We start from the raw sequence: 19445 nt of genomic DNA, 5'->3' as shown, positions 1-19445 counted from the left end.
CCGGCTGTGTGGAGAGATAGATTTCACACACTTGCTTATCTTTCCCAGACTGTTCAAATTCGAGGAGTAACACTGCCTTCTAGTCTGAGAGTCTATGATTCAGCCAAAGCTACAGAATCTCTCTTTTCCTTTGGGGTTTTTACAAGGTTCTCAGAAACCCATCAAGAGCCCCAAGTCTTCCCCACTCAGTGCCTTCCCTAGCAGGCTCCTCGGAGTCCCGGGCCCCCACCCTCTGGTGGCCGTAGGTGGCCTTCCTCTCTCTCTCTGAGGTGATGCTAGTGGAGAGGGGCTCAGGGGGCCGTGGCTGCTGGCCTGAAGCTGTTCTCCCCTCCTACCGTGGGGCTTATGGGCTGCCTTCTCCTGTGCCTAGAATACCTGGAAGGTGTTTTACTTTTTAGAGGGGGCATGTAGAAGGGAGAGGATCCTGCTGCTCCCTCCCCCAGCCCCATACTCCTCCCCTTTGCAGGCACCTGCAGGTGTTCTGGGCTGGCGGCTGGTCCCGCCCCGGGCCCCCACGGTGGCTGCACTGTCCTTCAGTGACAGGGCAGGACCACACCCAAGGCAGCTTTAGCTCGTGCTCTGACCCTGGCGCACTTGACGGATGTGTCCGCAGCCAGCCTCCTTCCCTGGGGAGTGGGATGATCGGAATAAGGGCTCTGCCCCTCCCCCATCCCATTTTTCCGGGAAGAGAGAGGAGAAACGTGGGGGTAGGACTCACAAAGGCGGTAGGAAATGGGACTCTTGTCGAGGAGAGGGCAAAGAACGGCGGATCAGGCGGGAAGGAAGTTTGGCCGTGGTTGTTCTTCTGGCCCAGGTGCCTCGCCAGCAGAGATGGGATGGGGTGGTGGGCCAGCGGCCTCCTGGCCATCTGCCCATCCAGACATGGAGCACCTGGCTGGAGGGAAACCTCGGACCTGCCCCAGAACGGGTCCAGGGCCTTCCTCAAAGCAGTGCCAGCTCTCTGCTTTGGCAGAGCTGAGGCCCTTGAGGCAGCCCTCTCCCTCCCCTGCCCTGTTGTGGCCCCTGTCCTTGTCAGGGAGGCCGGGGAGGGCCGGCCAGAGAGACATGGCCGGTGCTATGACCCAACAAACATCCCTCCCGACAGAGGAGGCAGCATCTCCTGGATCCTGAGCCCCCAGGAGCCAATTTTGTGTGGAGGGGGAGCTTCCCAGGCCTGGCTTCCAGCCCACCCCCACTCGCCTGGGCCACAGGGCAAGTCGTCCAGACCATAAACTGGAGCTGCTCTTAGCAGATCCAAGAGCATGAGGGCAAAAGGCTGGGACCCCCCCCCTCAAACTGACCCAGGGTCATTAGGGTCTTAGAGGCAGGTCCCATGGACCGCAGGGGTCCCTAGTTCCCCTTCCCCTTGGGGTTCTCTAACCTTCATACCTGTGTATGTGTGTGTGAGCCTGTGCATTGTGTGCCCATCCGTGTGTGTACACACATGTCGGTGTATGAGCATATATGTGTGTCTACCTATATGAGTGCATATGAGCATGTTCATGTGCATGTGTGCGCACACACATGTACATGTGTGCGTGTGCACATGAGTGTCATACATGTGTGTGTGCACATATGTATCTGTTCATGTGTGTGCCTCCCTCACTCCCAAGCGTGAGTAAATTCTGGGAGAGTCCAGCATTCGGCTCCCCGTGAGTTTCTGGATGGTCCTTGGGTCATGGCTTCCCTTCCCATCACAGCCACAGGGCGGGATACCAGAAACGGATTTCCCTTGACTGACTGACCCCGCTGGTAACCAGCGTCCTGAGCAGGAGGCAGAGCATCACAGACACCCTGGAGCCCCCCAGCTGGCCCCTCTTTCCCTTCACTGCCCAGAGCAGTGTGTCCTGCCGCCATGGGGTGCCGTCAGACCTTGATGTGGGCTCCGCCATGTCGGACGTTGCTGCTCTGTGTTGTTTGTGATGCCCGTTCTCCTGGACGGTCCTCCACATGGGGACCACACACTGCGTTTGATGGGCGTGGACCACAAGACCAGGGCCTGTTGGTTCCTGACTCCCGGTGGCTGTCTGTGCAAGGCCCGGAGTTGCCAGCCATGGGATATCCATCTGCTCTCCCTGAGCACACACACTGCCAAGTGGTGTTTCTGGGATGGCTGTGTCCGTTCCTGTTCCCACCTGCACAAGCACTGGCCACTGGATACACAGTGCTTGGTGTTTCCCATCTGTTCAGTGCCAGCAGGTGTTTGGGGATGCATGTGGGTTATCTCATGGCCGTTTTAATTGGCATCCCTCTGACGATTAATTTGTGCTCCATTTCCTGCCTTGTTGGCCTCTGGGACACTTTTGCTAAGTGTTTGCATTTTTTGCCCATTTTAAAACTTGAATTGTCTGATGCTTGTCTTGCTTGTGTGAGTCCTCCAGGGATTCTGGGCATGAGTCCTGTGTCAGGTGTTGTATTCCAAGTGTCCGCCTCTGCCGTCGCCTTCTCGCTCTGAGTCAAGTGTGCTTGTGTTCACGTGTGGCCAGCACCTTTCCTGTTTCAGAGAAGCCTCTGTCTGCTCCAAGGTGACGATGTCCTCTTGTGTTTTTTCCTAACGTGGTTCTGTTTTACCTTGTGTTTCCCAGTTTGCCCTCCCTCAGGAGTCGGGGTTCATGTGTGCTGTATGGTCAGGGTGATTGGGGCATCCCGTTGCCCCCAGACCATTTACTGGGGAGATGATCCTTCCCCCGGGCTCCGTCTGTCCGTGCATTGGTGGCTCTCGGTCGTCACTGCTGAGACTGTCATGTGTCATGGCGTCTGCCAGGTGGCCCCGTAGGCATGTTCACTGGCCGTAGGCTGCGGGGTTCATCCAGGCCCTGGGTTGGGTCTGAGATTTCCAGTCATTCCCCCCATGCTTACTGAGCTCCACGCGGAGGCCAGGACTCACTCGCTCCCCATGTCTGTGTTGCTGACCTTGTTTCCCTGGGGTGGACCGGCCCCTTCCAGGCCAGGAGGGAAGAGGCGCGACGTGTGGCAGATAGTGAGGCCTTGTTTCTCCCAACTGCAGCCTCAGGAGGGAGGAGGCATCTTTCCCAGCCTCTCCTGGCTACTGGGAATAAAACCTCAGGGAAATGGCCTCACCCAGTCACTGGGCCACACTCATGCTGGTTTCCGGGACTGAGCAGGGGGCGGGTACGCAGTGGCTGGAGTGGGGCGGTGTCTGCTAACCAGAACAGGAGCTGCCAGGCAGGTGGGAGCAGCAGAGGGGGACCGAGGGGGTCTGTTGGCTGAGCGAGGGTGGTCCTGGGGCACAGGGGACGCAGGGGCCCCAGCGGAGGCGGTGGGTGAAGCTACAGAAGGCCGGACCCAGTTACTCACACACCTCTGTCCTAGAAGTTGCCCGGGACTGCTCATGTTGGCTTTCTCCATTACTGCCCAAACTGGAAGCGACGAGGGCGCCCCTCAGAAGTGAGCAGACCCGCACACAGGTGCGTCCGCATGAAGGAATGCTGCAGACCACCAAAGAGAAAGGAGCCAGCAAGCCAGCAAGGGAGGGGTGCAGCCTTCCACGCATGGTGCTAAGTGAAGGAAGCCTGTTGGAAAAGGCTCCGCTAGCCATGTTCTGGAGAAGCCAGAACCGCGGGGGCAGTGAGCGTGGGACAGGACACGTGACTGTGCGTTTGTCAACACTGACTGATCTGACTGCACGCTGAGCATGGACATGTGCGTCACTGTGACGTCATCCGTGAGGCCAGCACCCAAGCTAGATTCCCGAATGTGAGGGCAACCTTCCTGTGCTCGGAACAGCGCCCTGAGGTGGGACAGAGGCCAACCTTGGTGCCTGGGAAGTGGAGAGGCTGAACCCAGAGGCACGAGGGCCTGTGTCCAGAGCGGCACTTCTCACGCGCGGCCCGTGGATGCTGGACCCGGTAGCCCCGTGGGGGATGGGCTGCTAGGGCAGCGGCGGGGGAGGGAGCTGGGCTGGGCCCTGTCGCGGTGGGGTGCACAGGTGGACATGGGCGGGAACGCACACCAGTGTAGAGCAGACAGGTGGCTGTACCGGCACGTGTGTGTAGACTCCCAGCTGAGCAAGGGCCGCGTCCAAACTGGTAAGCTGCTGACTGCCCTGGTGTTGTTAGTGACAGGGATGTGTGGCACAGCCGCATGGGCACTTAGCTCTTGTCTCAATCTTTCTCTCAGGTTTGTGTTGTTTTTTGCATCTGTGGACCTCGAGACAGCGGGGTGTGTGGGAGCCAGGCCCCTGGGTGTGAATGTTTGCCAGTGGCGTGTTGGAGCGCACAGACTCCCGTGATGCCCTGCCTGTGCGCTTTTCCAGGTGCTGTGTGAGGAGATGGGCAGGCGCCCGGGCAGCCCGAGTACCTGCGACATTCCGAAGGGCTGTCTCCAGGTCTCTCTGCCTTTCCTCCCCCAGCTACCCGTTGCCGCTCCCTGAGGCAGGCCACAGCACCACGGCCTCATCAATCAGGTGTGGAGGCCCAGGAAAGGGGTGGCCGTCCTTGCCCGAGCCCCCCAGTGTCCATCCCCAAAGCTGTCCATCCAGGCCATGCTGACCCACCCCGTGGTCCTGCAGGGTGGCTACGACCAGAGCAGGACCAAAGTGCTGCACATGAGCATGAACCCGGCCAGCGCGGCCAAGCAGCGGCTCCGCGAGGACCAGGCCCGGCTGCAGGAGGAGTGTGAGCAGCTGCGGGAGCTCGTGCGCGCCCTGGAGCGAGGCGGCCCTGTCCCCGCTGACCTGGAGGCTGCCGCAAGTCTGCCTTCGTCCAAGGAACTAACAGGTAGGTCCCTCCCCACTGCGTCCGTGGGCCATCCTGTGGGCAGGGGGCTGCGGGAGGACCTGGGAGTGAGCCCCTCAGGGGCCGCAGGTCACGGCGGGAAGAGATTCTGGCAGCCGTGGGGGAACAAGTGGCTGAACTCTTCCCAGCCCCTCACACGGATTCGTGCCATTTTTCGGTGTATCTGTGTCCCATTAATCGCGAGTCGATCCAATGCTCTGTGGAAATGGGGACCATCTTTCATGGATCTAAGTACCTTTCGTGGAGTCCAGAGCCCTGGTGCAGGGCCCAGGAGCGGGGCACATGAGCACGGCCTCACCCGCACTCTGCAGCTCTGCACACCAGGGCGACAGTCCCTGAGCCCACGGTTCGTCACTGCCCATGTGGGCAAGTAACTCTCCTGTTCCCACTGAGTCCTGTGCTGAGCCTCCCGGCCAGGGCAGAGCAAAGGGACCTACCAGCCAAGGGGGCATATCTGGGAGCCTGACTTGCCTGGGTCCCTGTCCAGGGTGAGGGCCGAGTGCAGAAGCCAGCCTCTCCGCGGGCTGCCCAGCCTATCCCGCCACAGCTCTGACGGGGACACTGAGCTGTCAGTGAGCTAGGGTGAGGCCCTATTCCCTTGATGTTTCCCAGCTGCGCTCCGGCACTGCTCCTCCTGCGGAAGCCCCTCCCGACCTCCTTGGGCAGATCCTCTGTCCCATGAAGGCACAGGGCTCTGGCCACCGTCTTGTCCCCCTCAACTCTACCAGCCCTGCCCAGGACTTGTTCTGCACATGTTTTCTTGCTCGGGGGTCTTGGCTGCAGCCCCCTCTCTGCCCCGTTTGCCATTGCCATTGGCCCGACCTGCTGTCAGCCTGACCGTGAGGGGTTTGGGGGTTTTGTATTTCATTTTCAAGGAAAGTACAAACCCACAGAGAAGACTCGAGGACGCTGGTGGGCGGATGGCTGAAGGGGGTGGAGCTAAGAGGGGTCCAAGTGGTGCCCCAGAGCCCCCGAGGCTGGAGGTGGTAGTGGCAGGTGGCCCCGGGGGCAGAGGGTTAAGGGCACTTGCCAGAGGGCATAAGGACAGGCATTGGTCCCCAGGCCTTCTACTCAGCACTCTGCTGTAGGCAGTGGCCTTGCCCCCAGCAACAATGAAAAGAGGAAACAGAAAACCAAGGTTATTCTCTTAGAGCCAGAATCCCAAACAGCAGGCCCCATGCTGGCAGGACCTCCCCCAAAACTCATTAGGGACCGAGGATGTTGGGCTCTGTGTCAGGCCTGCTGGGCCAGACACATCTGCGGTGTGCAGAGGGTCCCTGGATGGAAAGAGCGAAGTAAGCTCAGAGCTGGTGCGTGTGGGTGCCGGGACCCCTGCCCGAATCCGCCCCCTTCTCTTCACCCACCACAACAACACCCTCTGGAAGGGCTCCTTTTGTGGCAGCTGACATGGGGCACCCTGCCAGGCCTGTCCCCTCGCTGTGAGCAGAGTCCCAGGAGGGAGAGAACAGCACAGGTGAAAACACAAAGCCTCCGTCTTCAGAGAGGAAGGATGTGTTGCTTTACTTTTTTCAAAGAGGAAACACGTGAACTTTCGGAAGTTAAAGACACCAAAACTGAAGTGAAAAGCTAAACAGGAGACTTAGAAAATTGGGGGAGTGTATGTGCACAGGAGAGCAGAAGGTCAGATAAAGGCACAAGGGACATGGGATGTCTGCAGCTCCTCTGGTGGCTCCAGGAGAGGGCGGGGGCCCAGGGGACTCGCCGCTGGCCAGAGGGAGGCTCCCCATGCTGGGACTTGTCATAGTGAGGCTTCTCAACAAAGGGACAAGGGCACCTGTCACCTCCCAGAGAGGGAGAAACAGGCTGCTCCTTTCTGAACTGTGGCTTGAGGAGCAAGAAAGCCACTAGGGGCCAAACTCTGGGTGCCCGAGGGACCAGACGGTAGCTCACAGCCAGCCCCATGCTCAGCCCCACGAGGGAGGAGTTTGCTTCTGTTTCCGACGTTCAGTGTCTAGAAAACGCTAGCTCGAGGTTCCCTCTCTCATGAGGCCCGTGGAGGTTGCACACCTTTGAAACGAGGGCAAGAGCCAGGGAGCAAGATGTGGATACAGAAGGCTAGAGCATCAGCTGTGGAGAGATGAGGAAGACCGGGGACAGCTGCCCCAGGAACAGCCAGAGCAGGTTGAGACTGGTCAGAAAGTTTTGGAACCTTGTAGAATGGAAGGTGTCCAGTGTCTTGAGAGATGGTGCAGACTAGAGCTTTCCTCGCCTGGGTGCTGGACTCCCAGCTCATCATGTGTACCAAACGGTCAGGGTGCTCCAACGTCGACACCCAGTAGGGGTTTGCCAAGTCGAGTACCCAGAAAATGGAGCTGCTGGAGAAACAGGACAGTCAGCAGCTGCAGGGCAGCAGAAGGTGTCAGGAGGAGAGAGAGTCCTGTTCTCCTGTCCGGCCTGGCTCGCGTGGCTGCGGTCAGGACAGTGTGGGGACCTGACACAAGCGACTCAGGGCAGGGAGTCCAGGGAGAGGTCTGATGGTGGTAAGCATGGCCTCACTGTCTGATGCAGGAGCGCCAACACCGTCGTGGGTCCACCAGGGGAGGACCTAGTACCGAAGTTACCAATCAGTGGATACAGCCAATGCCCCAGGGGAATGGGACATACCCCCCATCCCGCCACTGGACTCTCGAAGACTCTCTGTGACCTACCTGTGCAACAGAGTTGGCATCAAACCGAAGCCTAGAATTTCAGGCATGCGTGCAGGTCAAGCTTGTTTTGTGAAGGCCGGTGCATGTCAGTTTCACTGAGCCCCTGGCGCTGGTCCGTAGAGACCGAGGCCACAACCCGGTTAGGGATGGGGCCCCCTCGGGGCACCGGGTGAGCTGCCGCTGTGGGGGAGGTGCAGGGCACGTGGGTGTGGTGGCACCGCTGCTCCTGTGGGCTTGGTGAGAGCAGGAGCTCTGAGAACCTCTGTTGGGTCTCCCATGGCCTCGTGCCAGGCATTTGTGTCATGTTTGTGGCAGAGGCCACCCGGTGAGTGTGGTTGTAGGACCCAGCCTCAAGGGATCACGGTAGAATAGCCAGGCGCCTCGTGGTTAGCACTGGAGCCTGTGGGTGGACGACTGGGCCACTATTGACCAGCTGGCGAGCGCGCAGATGACGCAGTGGGGTACTTGTTTCTGCCTGTGAGGCTCCGGGTGCTCTGCCAGCATGCCCACCCTGAGGCTCCCAGGTCATCTGCGGGGCACGCAGCCCCAGCCACGCGGGGCCAGGCTGCTGGGCAGTGACTTGAAGCCTCAGCACTTGAAGTCCCTGGCCAGTGTACCTGAGTACCCCAGAGATGCCCCTTAGACAGTGGGGCTCCAGGGGCCTTCCAGCCACCAACAGATGTCCCCCACGCTGCTGCCCTCTACCCCGGATCTCACAGGCCACCTGCCCTACCACACCTCTGAGCGGCAGTACCCCTCGCCCAGGCCTTCCGCTATGCCGACCAGTGCTACTGGGAGCAGTCAGGCTTGCCCCAGTCTGGGCATTGGCGGAAGGCCAGAGATGAGGCAGGAAACCCATACAGGGGCCCCCGCTCTTGGGCACCCCAGGGATAGCACCGACCGACGGACCTTATAGAAGCTCGAGTGGTTCCCTGACAGATGACGTAAAGGGTCAGACAGGCTGCCGTCTGCTCTGAGCTGGCCTTGTGGAACAAACAGACCCCGAGTTCATTGCGGGTGCCCAGGGCCCTCAGATGGTGCAGGTGCACATGGCAGACAGCTGGACCAACGGCAGGAGGCTGGCCTCCTGAGGAGAGCAGCGTGGCTGAACAGGAGGAGAATGGCCCATTGGGCTAGCCGGGCCGGGGGGGGACGAGCACAGCCACCCACCCTCGCTGACTGCGCTCTCAGGGTTCGGGGGAGAGCTGGTCTGAGGTTCTTGTGGATCTTTGACAGAGGAATTGCTCAATGACTGCTAGCAAGGACCCAGCCCCCTGGGTCAACAGGAACCAAAATGCTCAGCCTCCCCCAGCTGGCTCTTGGCTCCCCACAGGGCCCCCTGCAGTACCCGGGCTCGGCCAGGGAGATTATTAATTGCAGCTTAATTAGGTAATGCATTAATATTAAAATAACCAGGTTTTGATAGCAACACAGTGAAGGTGATGAGGTTTGTCACGGCCTGGCTGTGCGGGTGCAGCTGATCCCAGGGTGTCCCTGAGTCGGGAAGGATGGTGGGCTCTGGAGCTCCTCCCCGGGGGGTGGGGGGGGCGGACTGGGGCATAGAGAGCAGCTTGCTTCTCCCTTCACCGTGCCATCCTCTCTGTGGGCTTTGCAGTGGCCTCCGTGGGTGGGCCACGGGTGGGCCATGGATCATGAGCCGAAGAGGGGCCGTCTAGGTGCCCAGCATGATGGGGTGGCTCCACAAGGCACAGGCCTTCTGAGTTTCTGCCACCCTGGTGCCCTCAGGTGAGGCAGCCACCTCCAGCTTCCACTGGCTCACATGGAGGGGAGGGGAGGGCGCCGCCACGGAGGAGATGGGGAAGGCTTGCCATGGCCCCCAAGGCACATGCTCCTGTTACCAGCAGCATTGGCCGCTGGCTGTCTTCTGGGCCCACAGGTGGCAGCAGGGCCTGTCCCTGCCCTAAGGACAGAATGGGGGAAGAGCCACAGGAGTCAAGGGCCTCGGAGCGGGCCCTGGGTGTAGAGGGCCAAAAGAGGGGCAGACTTTGGCGGCTGGGCAACTTCCCAGGCCAGGGTAGGTGGCTTCAGCTGAGCTTCATGGGCTGAGTAGGAGGGGAGAAGGGCTGCTATTCCAGGCAGGGGTCCCCTGTGCCCAGCCCTGTGTGGGGCCCCAGTTAGAGCCATCCCTGTGTGCTGCCAACAAGGAATGCCGCATCCGCTGGGGGAAGGAAGACCGGCGTGCCTAGGGAATCCAGGGAGCAATGCAGGGTCCCTGCAGCCACCCACGCCCCTGCCCCAAATGAGTGCTCCCATTTGTCCCAGGGACAGACCCTGTGAGCTGCAGGAGGGTCCCGGTCTGGGCGTCTACTGACCCACCCACCCTGCAGAACAGTCCTCCCTCCCCAGGCCTAGGAGCAGGAGGGAAGGGTAGGTGGCCTGGGTTACCAGGCCTCTGGCTGGTGCCTGAGTGGCACACACCTGGGATGAGTCTGAAAAGCACCACAGGGGCTTTAAAACAGAGCAGACATCGACCTGAGCTTCCAGAATGGGTGCAGACACACCCAAATACACCGATATTAGAGTACCAGGCACAGGAAACCACCACACAGGTGCTTGTGGGAGCCTTAGCCCATTTTCTCAGGGCACATTCTTGGTGGGGATGGCTGGGTCAGCCCGTGGTTGGCTTCCAGAAAACTGGCCCTTTTCCTTCAATGTCCATACGTGGCCCGTGGCCATGTGTCCTCGTGGACGCTGGTGCTGTCAGGGTAGTTCTCACGGGTGTGCATGTGTGTGCGTGCGTGTGTGTGCATGTGTGTGTGGTGATGCAGCATGTCCCGTCCTAGCTGGCGCTCCCCGCTGTCCGAGGATGAGCCCCGGCAGCACCTTGGGCCGGCCCTGTGTCCTCTGGGGCAGGTCTCTGCTCTAGCTTCCCCTTTATTGGTTCTTTATACGGAGTTCAGGGAATTTCATTTTCTCGCAGCATCCTTCTCAGAGCAGACATTTTTCATTTGTGCTCAGATAACTAATGTTCCTTTTACGGGAGTCTCATCTGAGAGCCCCGCCTGACTCAAGGTCAAGACACTTTTTTCTTACTTTATATAAAGAGTTTTTTAGTCTTACAGCTGACTTGGTGATCTGCATAGAGTTGAGTTTTGCGTGCAATGTGAGGTTTACATCGGGATGAGTTTTGAGGAGTTTGTTCCGGCGTCAACCATGGAAAAGCCTCTTCAGTCTCCAGTGAATTACCCTTGCTCCGAGGTCCTGTGCCCCTGACCTACATGTCTATCGCAGCCACAGCTGGACCTGCCTGGCAGCCATAGCTGGACCCTCCATCCGTAACACAAGTCCTCAGACTCGTGCCCCCTCTTCACGAGCACCTTGCCCGTTCTCGTCCTACTGCCTTTTCGCATGAACATGAGATCCAGCTCCTCTGTGTCTGCAAGAAATCCTGCTGACATGTTCACGGGCATTCCGTTAGGTCTGCACATCAGTCTGGGCAGAGCCGTACCCCTGCGGTGGAAAGACACAACACAGGCTTCCCTGTGTTTCCTTCCTCAGCGTTCCCGTGCTCTGTTAGAAACGTCCTGAAGTGTTTCCTGGTTGTTGTTTGAAATTCTTGGAATTAAATCTGTGTGTGTGTGTGTGTGTGTGTGTGTGTGTGTGTGTGTGTGTGTTTGGGTGTGTGCTTACTCTTTCCAGCTGATCTTGCTTTGTGTGTAGGAGTGTGATTGGTCTTGTGTCCTTGGTCCTCACAGAACCACATACCAATTTGGGGAGGGTCTTGTTTGGATTGTGTTGGTTTTATTCGTCGTAGTCGTGCCATTTGTGAAGATGGACTGTTCCATATTTTCCCGTAACACCTGGGCACCCGCGTCCCCTGCCTGGCCCGCAGCCCAGTGCTCTGCTGAGTGGTGCGGAGTGCGGGTGTGCCAGCCGTGTTCCTCACCTCCTGGGGGGGCCTTCCGTCCCTCCCCGCCACCGGTGCTGGGAGCTGCAGGCTGTGTGTCGGTGCCCTCCGTCCGGCCGAGGGAGCCCCCCAAGACTGTGGAGCATGTCTGTCAGGTAGGATGCTGAATTTTGGGTCTCCATCTGTGGGTAAGGTCGTGCGTTCTTTCTTCTTTAGGCTGTCAGTGTAGAGGACTACTTGTGAAATTTTTCACGTTTGGACCAGACTTGTATTCCTACAATAAATTCCTCTTGGTTGTGGCATATTCTTCCATTTTATGGTGCTGAATTCAACTTGCTAATATTTCGTCAATAATTTTTATGTTGTTGTTCATATTGGTCTATAGTTGCCTCCTCCTGTCCTTGTCTGATTTATCAGCACAATGAATGAAATGAGTCAGAAAATGTTTCTTCCTCTTCTGTTTCCTAGAGGAGTTGGTGTCAGTTTGGCATGACTTCCTCTTTAGCTATTTTATACACACCTGCTGGACTCCATCTGGACCCGTAGCTTTGGGTCGCCGAAGGTTTTTAATACTTACAGGAGCCAGGGACTGAACAGTTGTACCCCATTCCCAACACACACAGTTTGTATGTTGAGCCCCTCATCCCCAATGCAACGGTGTTAGAAGATGGGATCTTGGGGGGTGATGAGGGCATAAGGATGGGGCCCCCACAAATGGGACTGCTGCCCTCAGTACTCCCTTGCTCCTCCCACCACGTGAGGACACAGTGAGAAAACGCTGTCTGTGAGCCCGTAACTGGACCCTCAGCAGACCCCAAATCTGTCAGCATCTTCATCTCAGACTCCTCAGCCTCCGGAACCGTGAGGAATACAAGCTTGTGTTGATAAGCCACCCGGTCTGCCGTGTTCTGTGATGGTGGCACACGTGGACTATGACCACAGGATGATCAGCTTATGTGGTCATTCTTAGGTGAATTGTGGTAGTTTGTGGGGTTTTTTGGTAATTTGTGTCTTTGCTTTTGTTACTTCCTTTGTCAACTTTGATGGAAATTTATCCATTTGATCAGTCTTTCAAAGACCTAGCTTTCGGTTTTATTGGTTTTTCAGTATTGTTCCTCTGTTTTCAATTTTACTGACTTCTGCTCATTTCCTTGTTACTTCCTTGGTCTGCTTACTCAGCTTCCTCTTGCTCTTTGTTTGGTTTATTTTTCTTTCTTTTTTCTTTTTTTAAAGACTTTATTTATTTATTTGTCAGAGAGAGAGAGAGAGCGCGCGCATGCACAAGCAAGCAGAATGGCAGGCAGAGGCAGAGAGAGAAGCAGGCTCCCTGGCAAGCAAGGAGCCCGATGCGGGACTTGATCCTAGGACCCTGGGATCATGATCTGAGCCGAAGGCAGCAGCTTAACCGACTGAGCTACCCAGGCATCCCTCTTTGTTTGGTTTCTTAAGCTGGAAAGTGAGATTGCTCATTTGAGATCTTCTTTTGTTTTCTAAAATAAGCATTTAATGCTATAAATTTCCATCTGAGTACTGCTTTAGCTGCATCCACAAATTTTAGTACATTGTAGTTGCATTTTTGTTCAGAAATTTTTCAGGTTTTCTTTAAAGTGTCTTCTGTGATTCATAAATTATTTAGAAGTGTGTTTTTAATTTCAAAATGTCTGGGGATTTTCCAAGTGGCTTTCTGTTATTGATTTCTGGTTTAATTCCATTACATTTAGGGAGCACACTTTGTATAATTTGTTTTTTAATTCAGGATTTGTCTGATGGCCAGTACTGAGCGATCTTAGTAAATGTTCTGTGTGCACATGACAGGAAGATATAGTCTGTCTGTTAATCAGTGTGTGTAGATCGTTTATATTTAATGTAATGTTTTAATACGTTTGGAGTTAGGCCTGCCATTTATGATTAGTTTTACTTGCCCTCTGTGTTTTATTCCTGTTTTCCCATTTCTACTGATTTCCATATCATTTGAACATTTTTTAGTATCTCATTTTGATATATCTTAGGGTTTTTTAAATTCATTGTATCTCTTTGGACACACACACACAAACACACACAATGGCTCAGGATTTTTACCTAGACATTTAGAATTCCTGTTGCTTTGTCTTCATTCCTGAAATTCCAAGTTCCCCTTCTGCTATTGACTCCCTGGGTGTTTCTTTCAGAGAATGTATGCTGGGACTAGGATCCTGGGGTTCCCTCCACGTGGTGACCCCGTTTTGCCCTCACTTCTGAAGGACGCCCCTGCTAATTGTAGGTGAGGGGTTCTGTGAGCATTATGGAAATTGACACTGCTTCTCTCCCTCCGGCCTCCATGGCTTCTGACAAGCCCTCTCCAGTCTCTCGGATAACCTGCCCTCAGCATAAGAGGCACAGAGCATTGGAAACTCAGATTGCACATAATGGTGTTGTAAGTTAAAAAAAAAAGGCAAGTGGCAGCTTCTGGGGACAGGGGACCTGTACACAGACATGCTCTCCACAGCTGGCTCCAGTGCTAAATGCTGTTTCTGAGCAGACAGCGTTGCAAAGTCCTTGTGGGGCATCTGTGGAATCTTGCTTGGCGGTTCTGCCATCTCCGTCATCCTGGGTCGGCACCTGTTGGCTGTGTGTTTCCTAGCAGGTTAGTGTTTTGTTGGTTCTCCATGTGCTGCTTAATTTTGGATGTGTTCTGTAATTTTTGAAAGCCATGTTGCAAGATTCTGGGTGTTTCTGCAGCTCTGTGGAGAATGTTCATCTCGGTCGGTCGGTTTCAGCAGGCGGGCTGTGTAGGTGGACTGAGAGGGCAGTCCCCGTGCCTGCGGACAACTGTGCCTCCACAACCATTCAGTTTTGGGCCACATCACAGTCTCCATGGCCCGTATGGGTGCCAGGCACACCCCTCGGAGTCCCCTCTCCCCTCGTCCCACATTCTCCGGTTCCCTCCCTGCTCTGCTGTGTACTTCCGCAGCTGGGATTCACCCCACTGTGCTGAGGTCATGGCTCTCGAAGGGCTAGGCGTCCACCCAGCGGCACAGCACCTGCACCTCTGTGGGGTTGCCAAGGACCCGGAGGAGAAGGGGATGAGATGAGGAAGAGGAGGGATTTTTCCTGCCTTGTTCTCTCAAGTCTGCCTGTGCCCAGCGCTCGCGGCATCCAGCCCAGGCTCCAGTGCCTCGTCCAGGGCGGGGGCGGGGACACCAGGAACCAAATAAACAAGCAACAGCAGCCAAGCTTGGCAGACTCCGACTGTAAAGCTCACCCGCTGTGAAGGAGCTAGCCCCACAGTCCCATAGCTGTTGCAGGAGCTGGAGCTCCGATCAGGATGCCTCCCAAGATGTCTCCAGGCCCGGGTGCTGTCACTGGCAAATTGTACCAAGGAAAAAACAATTACCAGCTCTGTACAAGCTCTTCAAGAAAAGTGAAGAGGGAGCACTTTTGAACTCATTTTATGAAGCAAATATTACCCCAATTAGAGAACCAGTGACAGGACAGAAAACAAGACCCTTAGGAACTTATTTTTATATTTATTCCAGGATTCAGATATCCATTGATGTCATCCACTACATCAATGTGATCTAACCAATTGCTGGGGTAATTTGGCAAAGTTCAACACCCAGGAAAACTCTCAGCAAACTAAATAGAGAGGGGGCTTCCTCAGCCTGACACAGAGCGTCTGCAAGCACCCTCACAGCAGATCCGTGCTTCCCCAAGATGAGAAATAAGGCAGAGGCGGTCTAGCAACCCGAGTGAGTGTGTCGGGAGTCCCGGTGTGGGCCCCCAGGGACGAGCAGCCTTAGGAACAGGAAGGGAGGGAGCAGAAGCGCTCCTCTGTGGATGACCCTCGGTGCATAAAACCCCAAGAAGCAAAAACAAACCCGAAGACTGCCGAAGTGAGACTGGCATGGATTCCTGTGATCCAGCTGACCTCGTGTCCTGCAGCCTTGCTGAACACACTTGATGTGACACGAGAGTGAGTGTGTGCATGTAAGAAGCGCATGTGTTGTGCGTGATGCGCTGGCAGCAGACACGTGGACACCGAAGTCAGGAACATAATGCCGTTTCTATTCACTCTTAGCACAAACAATTCCTGGGTGTGAGGCCAGCAAACTCACAGAGGATCCTTACGCTGCATGCTCTCGAGCAGTGCTCTGACCAGACAGGAAACGCGAGGCGCTCTGGATGAGAAGATGGCTCACAGCGTGTGTCCACTCGCCCAGGCTGGTGCGGGGACTTCCTGAAGTGAGGGTGGTGGGACTGGTGCTGCTGGCCCTCTGGTCCCACCCTCGGCCACCTGCGGCCTTTCCCTTTGGGACCAGTGGGACATGCACTCTCTCCAGTGTGAGCCCCTTCACTGAAAGGCAGGCTTGAGTTCACACCCTCTTCTTTCCTGGAACTGGAACGCATATTTCTAGCAGTGTCACACATAGTCACCAAAATCCACTACCAGTCCAATGTCCTTTAATGGGTGAGTGGAGAACAGGGGTCTGTCTGTGGGTGGAACACTGCTCCGCGTCAGAGTGGCCCCCTGCTGACCGCCTGGGGGCCTGGAGGGGCCCCAGAGACACCATGCTAGGGGAGGAGCTGGACCCCAGGCAGCGCCCTGCAGGGTCCGAGATAGGACACTCAGGAGGGCAAGAGTGCAGGTCGGTGAACAGGTATGGTGGCAGGTGCCAGGGCCAGGGGCACAAAGTATGTGGCAGTTAGCTGTCCAGGGTGACAGGCGATCTTGAGTGTTGGAGGTGGTGGCCTTATAGAACTGGACACCAAAAAGTGTCAATTATACTGCACAGTTTTCAGAATTTTAGATACAAATGGTACCTCATTTTAACATGTTCCTTTGCTCACTAACAAGGAAGATTGTGTCTCACCTGCTCCTTCCACTGTGGTCTCACCAAGTCCACGCTCCTTGATCACTTCCTTATTGTTTTTTTTTTTTTTTATGATTATATTTTGTAGAAAGTTTGAACTGTTTTTGAGCTCTCTTCTATTGATACCATTACTTTTAAGCTTAGGAAGTCCTTTTGATAAATAATCCTGTTTTCTTCTGGGATTTTCTTTTCTTTTCGGGGAGGCTTATTTTTCACACTTAAAGATCTACTTGGAACTTACCTTGGTGTGTCGAGTAAGGTCAGGGTCTAATTCGACCCCTTCCCAAACCAATGAGTGATCGCCCAGCTCCCGCTCATCGCGCTGTCTTTCTTTGTTCCTCATATTTATGACCTGCCTTTATCTTTGCGAGCTTCTGATACATAACAGCGTCTATATTTGTGTCTCCTGTTGACTGTGTTTATCTCTACTATATATTTGTTTCTAATTGGAACTCTGAGGTATGTTTTAGCATCTGGTGTAGAGCGAGGGGTTCCTTGTCACTCGGAGACTTTCTTACCTGTTTATTCTACAGGAACTTTAGAATCACTCTGTCAAGTTCAAGAAAAGGCTGGGGAGGTTTCCGTTTCTATTGGAATTGCGTTAAGTTCGTAACTTACTTCGGTAGGTGAGTCTTCAGCTGTACCTCGTTGTCTCTGGGCAGGGAGGGCCCCAGGCACAGACTCGTGTGGCCCGACTGCCAGGAGCCAGCACTCCCCCGGACATGCAGCATCCTTGTGCTTGGCCCCAGGACCCATGGGCACACCCCAGCCTCCTCCTGCTGGGCTGGAAACACAGGGTCCAGATCACCTTCCTTTTCCAGGTTGGGTCCCGAGTTGCTCTGCTGTGGCACTCTGGCTCCCGTGCCGGGCCCCAGGCCTCTCTCCTCCTCACCCCACCCTCTGAGCTCTGCTGTGTGGCCCCCGGCATGGCCAGGCACAGAGTTGTCTTTGGGAGGGAGAAGTCCACTCCATCTGTCTGGGCCAGAAGTCCCCACGAAGGTACTGTAACAAGTTCTTAGTGACCCTGATGTTCAGCGCAGCTTGGATCCTAGGTCTCCCCGATCCCGTGCCCTGAACATGCGCTGAGCCCACCCTTTCAGCCTCACCTCAGAGGGTCCGCAGTGTCTCTGAAGGCTGGGCAGGAAGCAAGGCCCGGGGAGGGAAGGCAGCTTCAGGGTCGGGCTGCTGGTGCGTGGGGGGCCAGGTGTGGCCTCCATGGAGAGCCCAGAGCCCAGGGTCATGAGAGTCCAGATGCCCAGGCCCCGCCCTCCTGTGCTGCCTCCAGACAGGAGGCTCTGCGGAGTGGTTGGTGACTTCATCACCACGTGTCCCAGGCCCTTCTGTCCCCAAGCTCCTTGTTTGTTCTCAGGGTCGGGTAATGAAGGGCAACACCATCCGTGGGGTGTTTGACTGGAGTTGTAAAGAAGTCCTGATACTTAGCCCCTGGGGCCTGCAGCACACCGGCAGAGCAAGGGGCCCTGCCTCGCCTGCGCCGTGGGCCCCAGTTCCTCCGATGGCCCCACTGCCTGGACTCTGGGCCTCGGCTCTGTCTGGACCAGGGCTGCCGCCCCATCCATCCTCTCCCCTCTGCTCTGAGGACAGCCGCTGGGTGCGAGGCTGGAGCTGCTGCCCTGGGCAAGGCCTCCTGCTTGGGGACTGGAAGTGGGTGGGGGCATCTGTGGTAACCACATAGAAGAGGCCTCGGTGGGCGTCTGTCCAGAGAACAGCTGTGTCTGTAGGGCCTGTCCCTCTGCTGGACACCCCCACTTGGGTGTGTCTGAGGCATTGCAAAATCTGCGTGTTTAAAACTGAACTCCCGTGGCGGCAAGGAGACACTGCCACCCCTTGATAGAATGGCCACGGGCCAGAACGCGGTTAGCACCAGACGCCGATGGGACGTGGAGCCACGGGGCCCGCAGTGTGGGGGAGGATGTGTTGTGTGTCCACATGGGGGAAATCTCTATACCTTCCACTCAGCTTCGCTGTGACCCTAGAACTCTTCTAATAGCCTTTCAAACAAACAGTCCTGATCTTTACCTGTTTTAAGCGTGCAGTGATTTCTAGTAAATATGCAAGGCTTGCGACCGTCAAAACGATAAGCCTTTCCATCACTCCGAGGGGTCCCTGCTGCCCACAGCAGGGGTGCCCTGCTGTCCCCACTGTCCACTCTGGCTGTGGGGCCAGAATCCGCATTCTGCCTCTGGTGACATGTCTGCCACCTGCTACGCACTGAAATGTGTTCAAGGTCCGGCCATGAAGTCATGTGTGCTACCAAGTAACACTCATGGTGCGGACCTCGCTCTGTCTGGGCCATCGTCCGCTGATGGATGCGTGGGAGTGTCCTCTTCCTGGCTCACTGGAATGTCACTGCCGAGGATGTGGGACCACGAGGCTTGCATGGGGTAGGAATGGAATCAAGGGCTCTGTTTCTTGGGGTGTGATGGGGGCAGGCTTGTATTTAACCTTTAAAGCAGCTGCCAAGCTGTTTTCTGGAGCAGCAGCAGCATCTCTAGCTCCCCGCCTGTGCCCCACATGCCCCTGGCGCCACTGATTCTCTGGCCCCTGGGCACGGCCGTGCTGACAGGCGTGCTGACGGGCATGCTGACGGTGTGCCGTCTGCCCCGCTTGTGTCTCCCTGACTGCGAGCAGTGGCGAGGGCGTTCCCACATCTCCTGAGTCATTCTCACATCTACTCCGCTTAAACGCTTGAAGTGTTTTCTTGTGATCGTTTTCTTCATGCTGCTTTTTGATAAGCAAAAGTTTTAAATTTTGATGAAGTCGAATCTACTCGTGTTTTCTTCTGTGCTTAGCTCTTTGTCTAAGAAATCTTGGCTTGCTCCAGCGTTGCCATCTCCCTGTTTCTTCTAGACGCTTTTAGACCTATGCTCTGTATCAAACTAACTTTTATATGTGATGTGAAGGAGGGTCCAGCGCTCATTTATTCCTTAGACGTCTAGTTGTTCCCAAAGTACCACCTCTCTCCGACACAGCTTGCTGCTGGATGCATCAAGTCGGTCAGGAGAAAGCATAGACGTGCACAGCTGTGGCTCTGAGCTCTGGCGGCTAGATGCCGGGATGCCCCGCGTGGCTCCTGGGGAAGGAGCTGGGGGGCCATTCACGCTGCCAGTGGTGCTCGCTGCCTCTGAGGGCTTGCTGCAGAACCAACACTGAATGCTACTATTGCTTCTTGCCTTTTTTATAAAAGTGAGAAAACCCTCTTTGGGTTTCTTTCAGCTAGCAGAATCAGAAACTATTCGCACGGGCCTTTTGCTGAAGAGGAACGGCAGCACACGGACTGCGC

The 19445-nt window shown here is 55.9% G+C and overlaps 1 protein-coding gene across 5 annotated transcripts in view; it reads left to right on the top strand.

Moving 5' to 3' along the window:
* MAD1L1 (mitotic arrest deficient 1 like 1) overlaps positions 1 to 19445 on the top strand; it is a 313102-nt gene that overhangs the window by 238699 nt on the left and 54958 nt on the right. For all 5 annotated transcript variants that reach the window (XM_059414286.1, XM_059414287.1, XM_059414290.1 and 2 more), the window contains one exon: positions 4532 to 4739. In XM_059414286.1, the coding sequence (XP_059270269.1) occupies positions 4532 to 4739 (208 nt within the window). The remainder of the gene's footprint in view (positions 1 to 4531; positions 4740 to 19445) is intronic.

Source organism: Mustela nigripes, chromosome 11, assembly GCF_022355385.1.
Source record: "Mustela nigripes isolate SB6536 chromosome 11, MUSNIG.SB6536, whole genome shotgun sequence".
Taxonomy (NCBI): Eukaryota; Metazoa; Chordata; class Mammalia; order Carnivora; family Mustelidae; genus Mustela; species Mustela nigripes.
The sequence above is the reverse complement of the archived record's forward strand: the minus strand, read 5'-3'. Positions and strand labels throughout refer to the sequence as shown.